The sequence below is a fragment of the Zootoca vivipara genome, chromosome 2, assembly GCF_965207765.1.
Source record: "Zootoca vivipara chromosome 2, rZooViv2.hap1.1, whole genome shotgun sequence".
In the NCBI taxonomy this organism is placed as follows: Eukaryota; Metazoa; Chordata; class Lepidosauria; order Squamata; family Lacertidae; genus Zootoca; species Zootoca vivipara.
The window spans coordinates 72,702,913-72,716,857 of NC_142584.1; the positions used below are offsets into that span (position 1 = coordinate 72,702,913).

General features: G+C 40.1%; 1 protein-coding gene across 1 annotated transcript in view; it reads right to left on the reverse strand.

Moving 5' to 3' along the window:
- Positions 1 to 13,945, reverse strand: part of NT5DC2 (5'-nucleotidase domain containing 2) — a 34,261-nt gene that overhangs the window by 18,256 nt on the left and 2,060 nt on the right. The window contains exons 2-5 of the mRNA XM_035106133.3: positions 10,338 to 10,522; positions 8,605 to 8,679; positions 6,338 to 6,393; positions 4,370 to 4,463 (exon numbers count right to left, since the gene is read on the reverse strand). Coding sequence (XP_034962024.1) covers positions 4,370 to 4,463; positions 6,338 to 6,393; positions 8,605 to 8,679; positions 10,338 to 10,522 — 410 coding nt within the window. The remainder of the gene's footprint in view (positions 1 to 4,369; positions 4,464 to 6,337; positions 6,394 to 8,604; positions 8,680 to 10,337; positions 10,523 to 13,945) is intronic.

Genomic DNA, 13,945 nt, shown 5'->3' on the forward strand with positions numbered 1-13,945 from the left:
CCCAGGCCTCCTTGAATGACAGATTGCCCACTATGCCCACTACTACCGGTTCCCCTGCAGTATTTGGCTGCAGCTAGTCTGACTTACCCTAGAAGTTTGAAGGTTATTGCTTGTAAAAGGAGTTAATAAAACACAGAGGCTCAATTCATGAGGGCATAGGTGTCACGTTACTATGTAAATAACTATTTCCTAGCACAGATTATTCAAGAAGTTTATTGAGGCCTGCCTGGAATGAATGGGAAGGATGAATTAATAGAAGATAGAAGCAGGACACTATTGCTAGCATCGTCTCATGCCAGTGACTTGGACCCCATTACCACTTCCTGGTCTGATCCAGGAGCACTAGCAACATATAAATACAGAGTGGGGAGGGAATAAAATAAAAATAGGTTCCGCATTTCAGGTTAAAGGTGTGTCCCATGTGTGAAAAGGGTGGAGACTACTGCTCTAGAGCAGACATAGGCAAACTCGGCCCTCCAGATGTTTTGGGACTCCCATCATCCCTGACCACTGGTCCTGTTAGCTAGGGATGATGGGAGTTGTAGTCCCAAAACATCTGGAGGGCCGAGTTTGCCTATGCCCGCTCTAGAAAGAGTTAAAAGGCAAGGGACAACAGAGCACATAAAAACAAACCACAGGCAGAACAATTCTACTGGAGAGCAAAGTAAATTTAACAGGTGATATGGGTTTGAACTGCTGGGTTTATTTTTTTATTTGATATATATTTATCCACCTTTCAAGGCAAAAGCTTTCAAGATAGTTTAGAACAAAACTCCCAACACAATAAAAATTTCAATTCATGCATACAAATTAAATGGCCTTATATATATATATATATATATATATATATATATATATATATATATATATATATATATATATATAACTGCAGACAGACCTAGAGGTTACTTTAAAGTATAGCAGAACATGGAATATCTGCTATAAGGTAATTGCATATTATCTTAATGGAGGGAGAGGTCAGGGAAAGATAGAAGTGTGGGGAGAAGCCAAGAATGATCTTTGTTAAAACAGAAGGGATTGTCCCCGCAAGCAGATCACCACCTACAAGGTTTTAGATTAAAAACAGACAAAGAATGCATAGGTATAGGAGATGTTTCTTACTCAATCCAAATGTGAAGAAAAAATGTACGCTAAAAGCTCTTTTTAAAAATCAATGTCATTTAGTTCTTTCTTCAAGCTATTATAAAAAGCCTCATGGGTCAGAATTTCCCTTTTTTGTCATCACATCACCTATCCATGGTGTATGAGAAAACAGTGTTTGCTTTAGATATGGTTAATCCACCATTGAGCAAACAATTCTCTCTCAAAACTTTCCTAATTCACAGAGCTGTCATGAAGTACAAATAAGTCATGTTTAAGCATGGTGTGTAATGGGCTTTGGGTTTTGTTTTTGTTTTTTGCAAAAAGCTATACTGTATAAAGCACCAAAAATCTGTTTACTGCAACTATGCTCTCTGTCTTTAAGATTTCACTGAACATTGCTCCCATTAAAGCATATCTCTACAGCTATTTTTAAAATGACATTACAATGCACAGGATGCTAAATACCATACATCTCTTGACTGTACAGTATGATCATGTAAAACACACATTAGGCCTGCTCCCATGAAGATAGAAATAAAACTGAATGGAAGCTAGGATGCAGGAATAATTTGTACCAACCTTTAAAGGTAAAGGTAAAGGGACCCCTGACCATTAGGTCCAGTCGTGACCGACTCTGGGGTTGCGGCGCTCATCTCGCTTTACTGGCCAAGGGAGCCGGCGTACAGCTTCCAGGTCATGTGGCCAGCATGACAAAGCCACTTCTGGCGAACCAGAGCAGCACACGGAAACACCCTTTATCTTCCAGCTGTAGCAGTACCTATTTATCTACCGTGTTTCCCCCTTTTAAAGACACTGTCTTATAACTTTTTTTCCTCAAAAAAACACAGGGTGGCTTACTTTCAGTGGGATGTCTTTTTTCTTATTACCGGTACGGTTTTTACGGGTCAGGGCACTGCTGGGCTTTCTTGAGTGCTCGGCGCTGCAGCAGCCACCGGTTCCGGGTGGCGGAGTGGCAGGCGTCCTTGGCCGGGCCAGGCAAGGAAGAAGCAGTGAGCCCAGTAGTGGCGGCAAGCACAGAAGCGGCAGGGACAGCGGTGGATGAGAAGGCGGAGTGCGGACAGGTAGGCTATGAATGTAATGCCCTTTAGGCACACATCCACCCCTCCCAAAATTCATGAGAGATTACATACAGAGGAACAGGGTACTAGTCCAGCTCAGGTCAGGAAAAGGGATTTTTGATTCTCTAATATATAGATAGACCAGGGCTTTCTTGCCAGCCATCTCTCTCAGTTGTCAGATCTCCCTCATCCTTTCAGAATCCTAGTGTTTGAGAGGGTGGGAGTCTGGTTAGACTGGAAGAACAAGGAGGGCATGTTCTCTCCCATTTAATGCATCCTCAGCACGCTGAATTGCACCAGGGAAGTGATCAGATTAGCAGAAGTCAGCTGCTTAAAGAGAGGTTTCTGCTTAAAGAGAGGCTTCTGGAATTTCACAATCTTCTACAAACGAGAAGGAATCCAGCTGAGGAGCGTACAGTACTCAAATGTTTTACTGTCACAAAATTACTTAGGGACTCCGCTGAAATGTAACATAAATAAAATAATAATAATAATAATAATAATAATATTTATACCCTGCCCTTCCCAGTCAAGACCGGGCTCAGGGCGGCTAACAACAAGAATATCAAAGCAAGCATAAAAGAAACAATTCAATTAAAATGCAGATTAAATACAATGTTAAAAATTCAATTTTAAAATTAGGAATCTACAAGTGCAACCTCATTTAAATATCTGTAGGATAAAGCCTTAGGGCAGGGTAACACCGGGGTCAGACTGAGTCAGTCCAAAGGCCAAGCGGAACAGCTCCGTCTTGCAGGCCCTACGAAAAGATGACAACTCCCGCTGGGCTCTAGTCTCCTGAGAGAGAGCGTTCCACCAGGTCGGGGCTAGTACTGAGAAGGCCCTGGTCCTGGTCGAGGCCAGTCTAACCACCTTGTGACTCGGGATCTCCAGTATGTTATTATTTGTGGATCTTAATGTCCTCTGCGGGGCATACCGGGAGAGGCGGTCCCAAGCCACATACTGTATCCAACCAAGTCACCCCATTAATGGAAGAACTTCTGCCTACGCAAAGGAACTTCCTTTACCCAAAATCTTGTTCTGGGGTCCTTCCAACCTTCTTGATCAACCGTGGAGAGGGGAACATGGGAAGACAGGAGGAGTCCTTCTTGGATGAATTTGCTGAGTACAACCCAATGTGTTACATACAAGTATTGCTTCTGTTCTAAAGGTGTGCATTGCATATCTCCCTGTCCAATGGGTGTCACGTATTGGAGAAGGATAATGCATTTCAAAAATTGGAACTAGGGAATTGTTCAAATGTTACCTCATCTGTGAACCTTAATGCATACAAAATGACGAGGAGGAGGGTAAGGCAACATTTGTACCAGAAAAGCCTGTTTATCTCAATGCACTCTCTTGTTGACCTTGAGGAAAGAGTACACAAGCCTGAGATTTGCTCATGATTTTGCTGTGCACAGAGATACAGAGAGTGACGTGTCTGAACTGTCTGCAAGTGTAACACTATTTCTGAATAAATGCAGAGCCTCAAATTACAAGTCTAGAGAAAAAATATTTTCTTTTAATAAGTTGCCGTTAAGTCCTTTGAAAACGAACACTATCCAGTGAGTTGGGGTGGCTATCTGGTAGCTTACAGATCCTATCTGGCCATTGAACAACTTCATCTAGTCCTATATAGTGCTACTAAATTGCAATAGTGTTGAAAAACAACAACAAACTTAGATTTGAAGGGGTGAAATGGTTGTAAAAAGATGCAAGAGATCTAATCTCCAAATCAACACCATGGCTGTTGGGGTTTTGTATAAATATGCTGACAGACACCCAGGCTTCTGAGATACTCATTGGAACAGCAGAGCCCCAGAGACGACCATTCCCAAGAAAGATGAAAAGATGCATAAATACTATGCAAATATATGAATAATTATTCAGCATTGCTAGTAATAATAATTAAAGTGCTCACTAGGTGGTCATATCTAGAGCCATCCAGTCAGCCAACAAATTTACGTAAGATTATTTTACAAAAGTCAAGCAGACTCACTGTCTCCCTGACAAATTGTTCATAAGCTCCTGAAGAAACAGTATGTTTAAACTGGCAAGTGCTGCCTTTTCACACTTGGAAGAAATCACTGGCATTTTCACTTAATTCCTGCATATTGGATTTCTCAGTTATTAAGAAGGGCCAACGCCCCATTTTATTAAATGGTCAATAAGGAAGCTTACGGTACCTTGCCGTAAAAGTCACTCATCTGGTATAATGGAATATGCTGGGTTCCGCCATACATCTCAATAACCTCTTCATCAGGCACTGGTTTCAGTCCTCTATAAGCAAGTTAAAAGAGCTTTGGGTGAATGTCAACCTCAAGTGAGATAAATGCCAGAAAGGAGAAAAAGGACAGACTGGAGTGAAAGTCTATTTCTATCACAGCATGGGCCTTTCAGCTTCCCCCACAATCAAAGAAAGCAGAGATTAAACTTTTCATAGGTCATTTGTAAATTGGTAGCCAGCTGTGTTCACTTCACTGAGAATCATTTCTGATTGGTTATTCTGTGCAACATTTTTTAAAAAGTTATATAATGGGTATGTACTTTGGAAGTGCAAATCATCAAACATAAACATAAAACCTCTTGGTTTTATCAACATGTTAATAAAGGTTCACTGTATTCTTTTATGGGGAGTGTTAAGTTTCAGGTGCTTCAGCAATGACCCAAGATCCTTCAATGATTCAATTCACTGCATAAAACAGTAGCTTCTGAATATTATCAAGCATCTTTTGAAGTAGCTTCTGGATCTTGCAGGACAGCTTCAAGTAATGTACAGACAACAAACTAAAGAATTTCTCTGAAGAAAATTAAGGAAACAAAGTATAATAATATGATACTGTGTAAAAAATAACAAATGAGACTTAGTTTTTTGAGAATAATCGGAAGTTTCTTTTATCCTTCTTACTGTCATTTTTTATTTCCTTTTCCTTTTTATTTATTTATTGTGTTTTTCTTGTGTAGTGTTTGTGTATAAACTGTAATATGGCAAATTGTTGTATAAATATGTGTTGAATGTTTAATAAAGATTTATAATTTTTTTTAAAAAACCCAGTAGCTTCTGAATCATGCAGGACAGCTTCATGTTTCATTGTTTTTCAGTTGGAATGCTTTTATTACAATTGTATCAAAAGTGACATTGAAAAGGACAAGGTATATGAAGCTAATAGAAGGAACAAGAGAATCTACACACACCAAAGTTATTAACAAACAAAAGGTGACTAAACAAAGAAGTGAGTCCAAACCCATGTGAGTCTATAGGATACAAAAGAAATTTAAGCTCTCCCCGGCTAAGCCAGTGTTCTTGGTATTGTATCTTACGAAGTTATTCAGCTGGATTGGACAGTCATGTGGTTGAGGCAGCTGGGTAAAGTAATGGGATACCACGACAGTTGCAAGAGTAAGTGTCAGTGGAGCCCGGGCACAATGACAGTTAATTGCTTCTCCAGAGGAGAATTTCCACTAGACTCTGGTTCAAAGATGACATAGCTTGGTACCTGCTGCCTGCCCCCTCTCCCTGCATTACTCACAAAATTAAAACCTATTCAATCTAACTGGCACATATGCACGCACAACAGGACATCATTTTTGTGCATTTTGCAAAGCAATGACTACAATCAGTTACTTTTGATGAATAAATGATTGAACATTCACTTTGAACATCATGTTCTGAACTTTTGACTCAGCTCTTAATTGACTGCTACTGGGTTTTGTTTTTATGCTCAGAAAGGATCTTTCCACACAACTTCACTAATGAATGTGGCAGTTAAGCATATTTATCAGGGCAGGATGCCAGCTTCCTTTTTTAAACTGTTGATGCAACTTGTGCACGTTTCAATTTCTTCGTGAGGGACAGTGAGATAAAGAGAACATCCGACTTCAGTAAGTCTTGCCAGCGTGTTCCGCCTGCACTGACTTAAGTCACAGATCTGGAATTCAATTGTGTAAATAAGAGTTTAATCTCTGCCAATAAAATATAATTAGGTTTTCACTCCTACTACATGTGGCCATTAAAATGCTGCATCAAAGCAACAAGCTTTAATAAGAGCAAACAAAAGGCAACAGATCCAGAAAGAGAATGTACACGTACAGAGTTTGCATTTTAATTTGCCTTATATTTGCATATATTTTAAAAGAGATGATATTCAACTCACTGATATGCAGTACCCAACTGAACATAGTGGAAAGCATCAATCTTCATCAGAAGGCTCTGAAATATAAGCAGATCTTTACTGAGAAGATCCTCTGTATATTTTACTCATTCTGCAGAACCTAACATGAAAAGAAGTCAGCCCTACCTAAACTGATCCTCCTATTGTAGCACATTCTTAAAACCACCACCACCACACCAAGCACATATAGCAAGATATATAGCAAGAGTCTTCTACTGGTTACCATTGGGCATGGAGGGAAGGGGAAAGAGGGTGAATATGGAGGGATTGTATAAGTTATTCAGAAGAATCCTACAGTTGCTTGGTGACAACCCTGGTCCTGATGGTATAATGTAACATTTGCAAAAGAGATAGCGCAAGTAAACACACTTTCAACAGAGTGTCTTGAATGGCGGCCTAGCTGTGCTCCACCTCCAAAGTCACAACAGACAACAGGATTCAAACTAATTCAAGGACCAATCTGAGCCCCAGCCAAGGAACAAAGAGGCAGCTCACATAATACACGCAGCATGAAGCCACACTATCTGGACTCATGGCTAGAGAGCAAAGAGCACACATAGGGGAATTTGGTCATGGAGACCTCGGCATACACACCTACCCAGCAGCTTAAGGGCAGGGAGGAGACAGGTAGGTGAGGATCACTTGTCTTCTCATCCCCCTTAAGGAGGAACTTTGCCTCAGAATTACACATAGCCACCGGGAACTTTAATTCCACTTCTGCAATTATTAGCGAAAGGGCAAGGGCATGTAAGCAAGGTAAGGGGAAACTGAGGAGGAAACCATGTCTCAAAGCATAACTCTAAAGGCACCATCCATTCCTCCCCAGTGAACACAACATGGAAATAAATGGGCATGCAGAACATTCAAAACACTTACGTGCTTCAGGTTCCCCCACAAGTCTGAACAGTTTACTTGCTAAATAAGCTTTTCGTACTCAGCGGGTTGGCACATAACTGCAAGTTTGCTAAGAGGGCTCCTGTTGGCAACAGCTCCCTCAATACTCAAACATATACTATGCAAATATCAGCAAAGGACACTGGGAGCACAGGGATCTCTGTTGGTGAACTCTGGGCACTTTATTCTGTCTTTTCTCACTTCGGACCAGACACACATGACTTATTTTTCCTTGCTGGATGAAAGGGTAGGAGGAGGAAAGAATGTGATATAAGCAGAAAAGTGCTCTATTGCAACTCCTTACAATACTGAACTTCAAGTTTTTAAAAAAGAAGTATGTTCAATGTTAAATCTCTCATCTTGGTAGTTTGGAAGGCATAAAATACTTTCCAAATCCTTTTTTAAAAGTCATCTTCTCTAGCCCGGAGACTCCTCAGCTGAGGGTGATTGATAGCTCTGTGCAAATATCATATGGATTTCATATATTATTGTGTTCTGTGTATTTGACAAGCTAGCTGTTTAGCCCCAGTCCAATGCTTGTTAAGTTGAAACTAATGCCTTGTATGCAGAAGCCAAAAGGATGAGGGAAGGAAATTACACCTGAATAATCCTGGCCCCATAGGAACACCATATTGTTATAACCAGGCTTTTATGATATGTTTATTTTTTGAATCTTGTTGTCAAGATTAAGACAACACAGTTGAGCATGACACACATATATCACTTTTTTAGGGTGCATATGAGGAACTTGCATGGGAAACTAGAACAGCACTGCAGAATTGTAGGAGCAATTGTAAATTTGCATGCAGTATAATGGGGCTGTCCTGTCTATCTTGTTTTCATCTATGCAGACACTCGTGCTTCACATTCCACTTGGTTTAAAGACTAAAACTCGCAACCTCACAAAATTGCCCAAGTTTCTCTTATGTATGTATGGAAATACACCCTCCCCCTTTAACACACACACACACACACATTTGCCAAGTGCATGAAGCAATAATGCGTGCAAGTTAAATGCGTGGAAGTTGCAAATTACCTGTAGCTACAAGACAAAACCTGAGGAGCCTGGATCGCTCAGTTGGTTAGAGCGTGGTGCTGACACACCAAGGTTGCAGGATTGATCCCCTTATGGGACAGCTGCATATCCCTGCATTGCAGGAGGTTTGGACTAGATGATCCTCAGGGTCCCTCCCATCTTTACGATTATATGATTTCTAGCCATGATTTTTCAGCAGTCATTAGCTCACCATGCACACAGATATTTCCAGTGGGCATACAACTCACAAGCTCCCTTATTTGTCTCATTGAATACAGCAAACTAACACATGAACAAAGACTGAAGTTGTGTATCTTACCTTGTGGACATCATAGTGAAGCCCTCTTATGGCAAATCCAGGAATATATTCATATTTTCTGAGTCCTTCTGGGTACTACAAAACATAGCACTAGAAAGCATCAGTATGTTTTGTCTCACAGGGGTGTGTACTACATTATATTCACTTTCTTTTTGTTTATGCAAAGCCAGTAGAAACCCAGAAGACCCAGAATGTTGGACTACAACCTGGGAGACTAAGGTTCAAATTCAAGCCCAGTTACAAAATTCAAAGGATGGTCTTGAAACAGTTATTGCCTCTCATTCTGCATCACTCACAGCATTGTTATGATGATAACATGGAAATTGGGGGAACTATGTACATCACTTTTAGCACCTTGCAGAAAGGTAGGATGCAAATAACACAATATAAAATTAAAATAAAACACGAGACAATGGCTCTGTTTGAATAAAATACTAACTCATGGTTAAATTAGCATTACAAAAATTATTCTCAATGAGCCTGGACTTGTGCACTCTGTCCCCTAGTGTGACTGTATGGATGACTTCGGAAGTTTCTGCTTTAGATTACCCACAGTTTAGTATGCCAACCAAACACTATATTGTGGTTTAATCTAACTACAGTTAGCTGAAATAAGAGAGATTATTATTACTGTATTTATTATATTGTCCTTCACCTGAGGATCACAAGGAGGTTTACTATATGAAAACACAAAAATATATAACAAAAACAATACCCCTCAGCTTAAAGTCCACAGATTGTTTGATTACCCAAAGACTAATTAACATAACAAAGGTGCCAGCATAGCTGCCAAGTTTTCCCTTTTCTAGGAAGCCTATTCAGCATAAGGAAAAATCCCTTTAAAAAGGGATAACTTGGCAGCTATGGGTGCCAGGCAAGCCTCCCTGGGGGAGAGCACTCCACAAACTGGTTTGGAGTTGGCTTTAACCTGTAGTAAGATTAACCACAGTGTGGATTCAGACGACATGGCAAGTGGCAATTAATTTAAAATGGAAGTGATTTTAAACACCCAGTTGTGAGTATAGGGTGGGGGAGCTTAGCATTATGTGAGTAAACCTTGAGTATGTATAGACCTTTGACACCTGAGATCTATATTATCAGGATCAACTCTATTTTTTGTGACTGCATGTTCTGTAATTGTTAAGCTTTAAAAATCGTTTTTGATGTCATACTTCTTAATTGTTGTAACATGATTTGGGCCAAAGGGTGGGGAATAAATTAAAATCATAATCCATTTTTGGGAATGGCTACAAGGGGAAGAGTGGAAGCATTATTTACTTGTTCAGCTAACTAAATTTGCTCTTATGAATTAATCTGGATAAACTGTGGTTAGGGTTAACAAACGATCTTCAAACCATGGTTAATAGTCCTTAATCATAGCCAACACTAGCTACAGTTTGTCCAGGTGTGGTCAAAACAAACACGTTAGTTTTAAAAAACAGCAAATGTTTCCAGTCTCCTTGTGGCTGTTTCAGAGGACATGGGGGAGTGCAGGGACTCAAAGCTTGTGAATATAATACTAAGCACTCGTTTATTATTATTTGTGAACTAGGCTATTATCATACAAAGTGTGGATATTTATTTTATAAGCCCCAAGCAAATGAGTAGAGAACTATGTACATGCTGGTCTAAGGATCGTTTCCATACTGTCCCGTCATGGATTGCTACAAATCAAGTGGATAAAATCAGCATTTGGTAACTAGGCAATAAACAGCAAGATTAAGGTACATTACCTTAAACTGTTCAATTAAGATGTCTCTGGCAGTGTTGAATATCATAGAATGTAACAAATTTGAATATTGCGCTAATGTGTAATCATAATCAAAGCCATAGATCTCCACATCTCCCAGACTGATCTCATTATTTGCATAAATAGCTGCTGGGTTAAGAAGACTGCAGACCCCTGGTGGGAGGAGATCTGGAATAAAATAAAGGGGGGGGCAAGAAAAAACAGCTTTTGATCTGATACCATGTGGAGTGAGGATGCTGCCCTGAACTATGAAGTTCCTGCCACTACAGTTTTCAGAGATGCTCCGGTATTTTTAAATTCAGTAGTCTATGTATCTAGAGAATTGTCGCTCTTCTCTTTCCTAAGATAGTGCTAGCACCTGTTTGGTATCACAGTGGAGCTTAACCTGGGAAATTAATAATACTCTACAATAATTGTATCCGGACAGATATGACATATAGCTGCATTGTTCCCAGGGACAATAGGAGACTCCACAGACAAATGTTTGAACCAGTTAGGGAAACTCACAACACTTAGGAGTTGAAAATGTAATGCATAGTTGAAAGATGTTTAACACATTTGGTGGAGATGCCTTTTAATAGAAACAAATGGTTGAAGCTATTTCTTAGATGACAGGAATTAACATTGATTTTGAACTCCTAAAGATTATGTGCATATGAAGATTCTCTAAGCAGCACAAGCCTAGAAATTCATGTCATTGTTTATGGTATTAAATGGCTTTGCTGGTTTTTGTTGAAGAACAGTGAGGTTGCTTGCTGAATTATCTTGAGAAATTGCTTATTTCACCTCATATTTAATAATAATAATAATAATAATAATAATAATAATAATAATCTTTTATTTGTATTCTGCCCTCCCCGGCAGAGACCAGGCTCAGGGTGGCTAACATCAAATATATAACACTGATATAAAATCAAATAATAATTACCTACTAAAAACAAATCAGGATTAAATTGTATTTGAATACATATTACAATTCTCTTAAGTTAGGATGAATAGAATTCATGTAATAATTACAGTAGGCTGCATAAAACTGAAAATCATAAATAAAATAATTTTTTAAAGAACAAAACTGTAGTAGACTGCTTGATGAATTTCCAACTTGTTTTATGATGGTGGAAGAAATCACATTCACATTTTTTATGTTTAATGTTTCCATGATGCAATGTGGAGTATCTCACAGAATTTGAAGGGGAAATCTGGATTTCCAAGAACCCTAAAGATCTGTGTAGTACTTATAAAATCACCCAAAGGATCACTAATTTCAGTGTGAAAAATTAAATTATTTTGGAACAACAAATAATTAGAAACAGTAAAAATACCCTTCTCTCAATCACATACTATTCTGAAAATTTTGACCATCACCAGCCCAAAGCCATTTAATATGTGCTTTCCTACAGAGCTGTAGCTAGGTGTGATCTTGTGCCCCTGGCAGAACCGTCCAGATTGCACCCCCTAGCCATGGACAATTTAGCTCTTCTTTCCGCCTCTCCTCCAACCTCGAACCCCCCTTCCACCCATTCAATTCACCCTCTATTTAAAACCATTTCTTATGAGGCAATAATTGATATTTATATTTATGGACACATTTTTAGCCGATTGTGCACACACCCATTGCCTGCGCCCCTGGCAGGGGTCCACCTTTTCTATTCTATATACCTCCCTTATGGACTGATAACAGAACAATGCTCTATTGATTTGGATTGAGTTATGCAATATTTGGAATACTAACAGAACCACTTCAATTACGGTATTACTGAAGCTAAAAGTATGCCAATGTCCAAATAAATATAGGTTGCCTGATACAAATAAGCCATTTCCTCAAAACACCATGCTAAATACAGCATTTAGCTTCCCAAAGAAGGGAAAACAAAATGCTGTGAAAGCAACTAAGCTTAAGCAACACTGAGACTGAAGAAAGCAACACTTCATCACACACCACATCAGCGTCACATTCCTAGTGCCCTAAAAAAATATTTGCTCTCCAGCAATTTGTTCTAAGTGGCCCTGCTTCATTCCTCAGGACTACTGCTATCTAATGAGAAAACACCCCACAAGTGGGAACATGTTAGCTTCCGAAGATGTTGCTACCATTAATATCCAAATGGTAACACTACAAGACAACGAACTTCCCAAACTCATCACTATAGATTTGCAGTTGACTTAAGTCACACAGTACCCAAGTTAAAAAGGATTAAGACCAAGCTTGTTTCGTTAACTGATGTTTTAGCATACAGTATTGTCTTACGTTTTTAATATAAGCTGCCAAGTCCATTGTGGGGAAAACAAAGGTTCCAGCAAATCAGACTTAGCATAATCCTCGGAAGGCTCAGAGGAGCACAGGGAACATTTAATTTTCTTCTCCCCTTAGTCACGCTCACGTTTATGCCTCCTTCCCATTCCTTTGGTTCCACTTCGTCCCTTTCTTTCTCTTTTCCTCCCTCCAGTTTGAACCTTACAGGCTCCTTCCCAACTCGCTCTCTAACCAACTCTCACCGGCGCCTCTGAACTATGTATGTGGAGAAGTGCTGTTAGCGTCCATTCAACAAAAATGCTGTTGGGGGGCAGGGCAAGCTGAAGTGCTGAGGGCCACTGGTGGCCTCTGGCCCACTACCTTAAAATGCTGCCCAGTCTGCTTAGAGCAAGAAAGGTAAATGCTTTGAATTGCACTCAGAAACCACCCAGGAACCAGGGGAGCTGTTTCAAAATAGATGTTACCTGCTCCCTGAAACTGATACTTGTTGATAATCTGGCTGTCACATTCTGTATTCCCTCAGCTGAAGTTTACAAAAGCACTGCAGGAGCAGTCTGAAGCAGAAACCCAACCTAGAAGTTACAAGCATGCATGACAATGGTACCAAAGCTAGGAAATCAGCCAAAGCTGGTACAAAAAAAGTCTCCAGACCACTGCTCCCACTCCACCATACTTCAGGCCACACTGGGTAGACTTCAGGTTTGGGGAACTAGCTTGTTTTTACTAGCTCTACTAACTGGAGCCAGGTGTAAAGAATTCTCAGTTCAGCAGTTTGTTTTGGATACCAGAACTGAATGGAGCTCAGTTCTTCTACAGTTTGGGGGTGGTCTACCCACATCCCCACACTATTCATTTGAGGATTATAATTTAGGGTCAATCTTAGTTAAGCAACTATGAGTGAGAAATCCTTGATAATCTACTTCAGATCACCCAGAGAACTGTCCAACCCTGTATTAAGGAGGCATGTAACCCCATGTAGAGGAGGGAAACAGTCTCTCCAAAAGGGGTCAGAACGTCAGCTTGTTTTGTGCTTATCTAGCTCACCACCAAACTGAATGGAACTATTATCTTGACCATTTTCATTCCAGGTTCTGGTCTGGCTCAGGACAGAATTCGCTTTGGTCACCCTGACAGGCAGGGCCAACCCAATACATGATTTTGGCACCTTTGGTGACCCACAAAAAGGCACCCTCTCCCCACCAGGGAAAAAGGGGTGAGTGAAGATTTCCACCAGGAACAAGGGAGGAAATAAATATATACATCGGCATCTGCTGCTCCTGTGGATCCTGCCACCTGAGCCAGTTGGCTCACCTTGCTTTATGGGTTGGCTGGCCCTG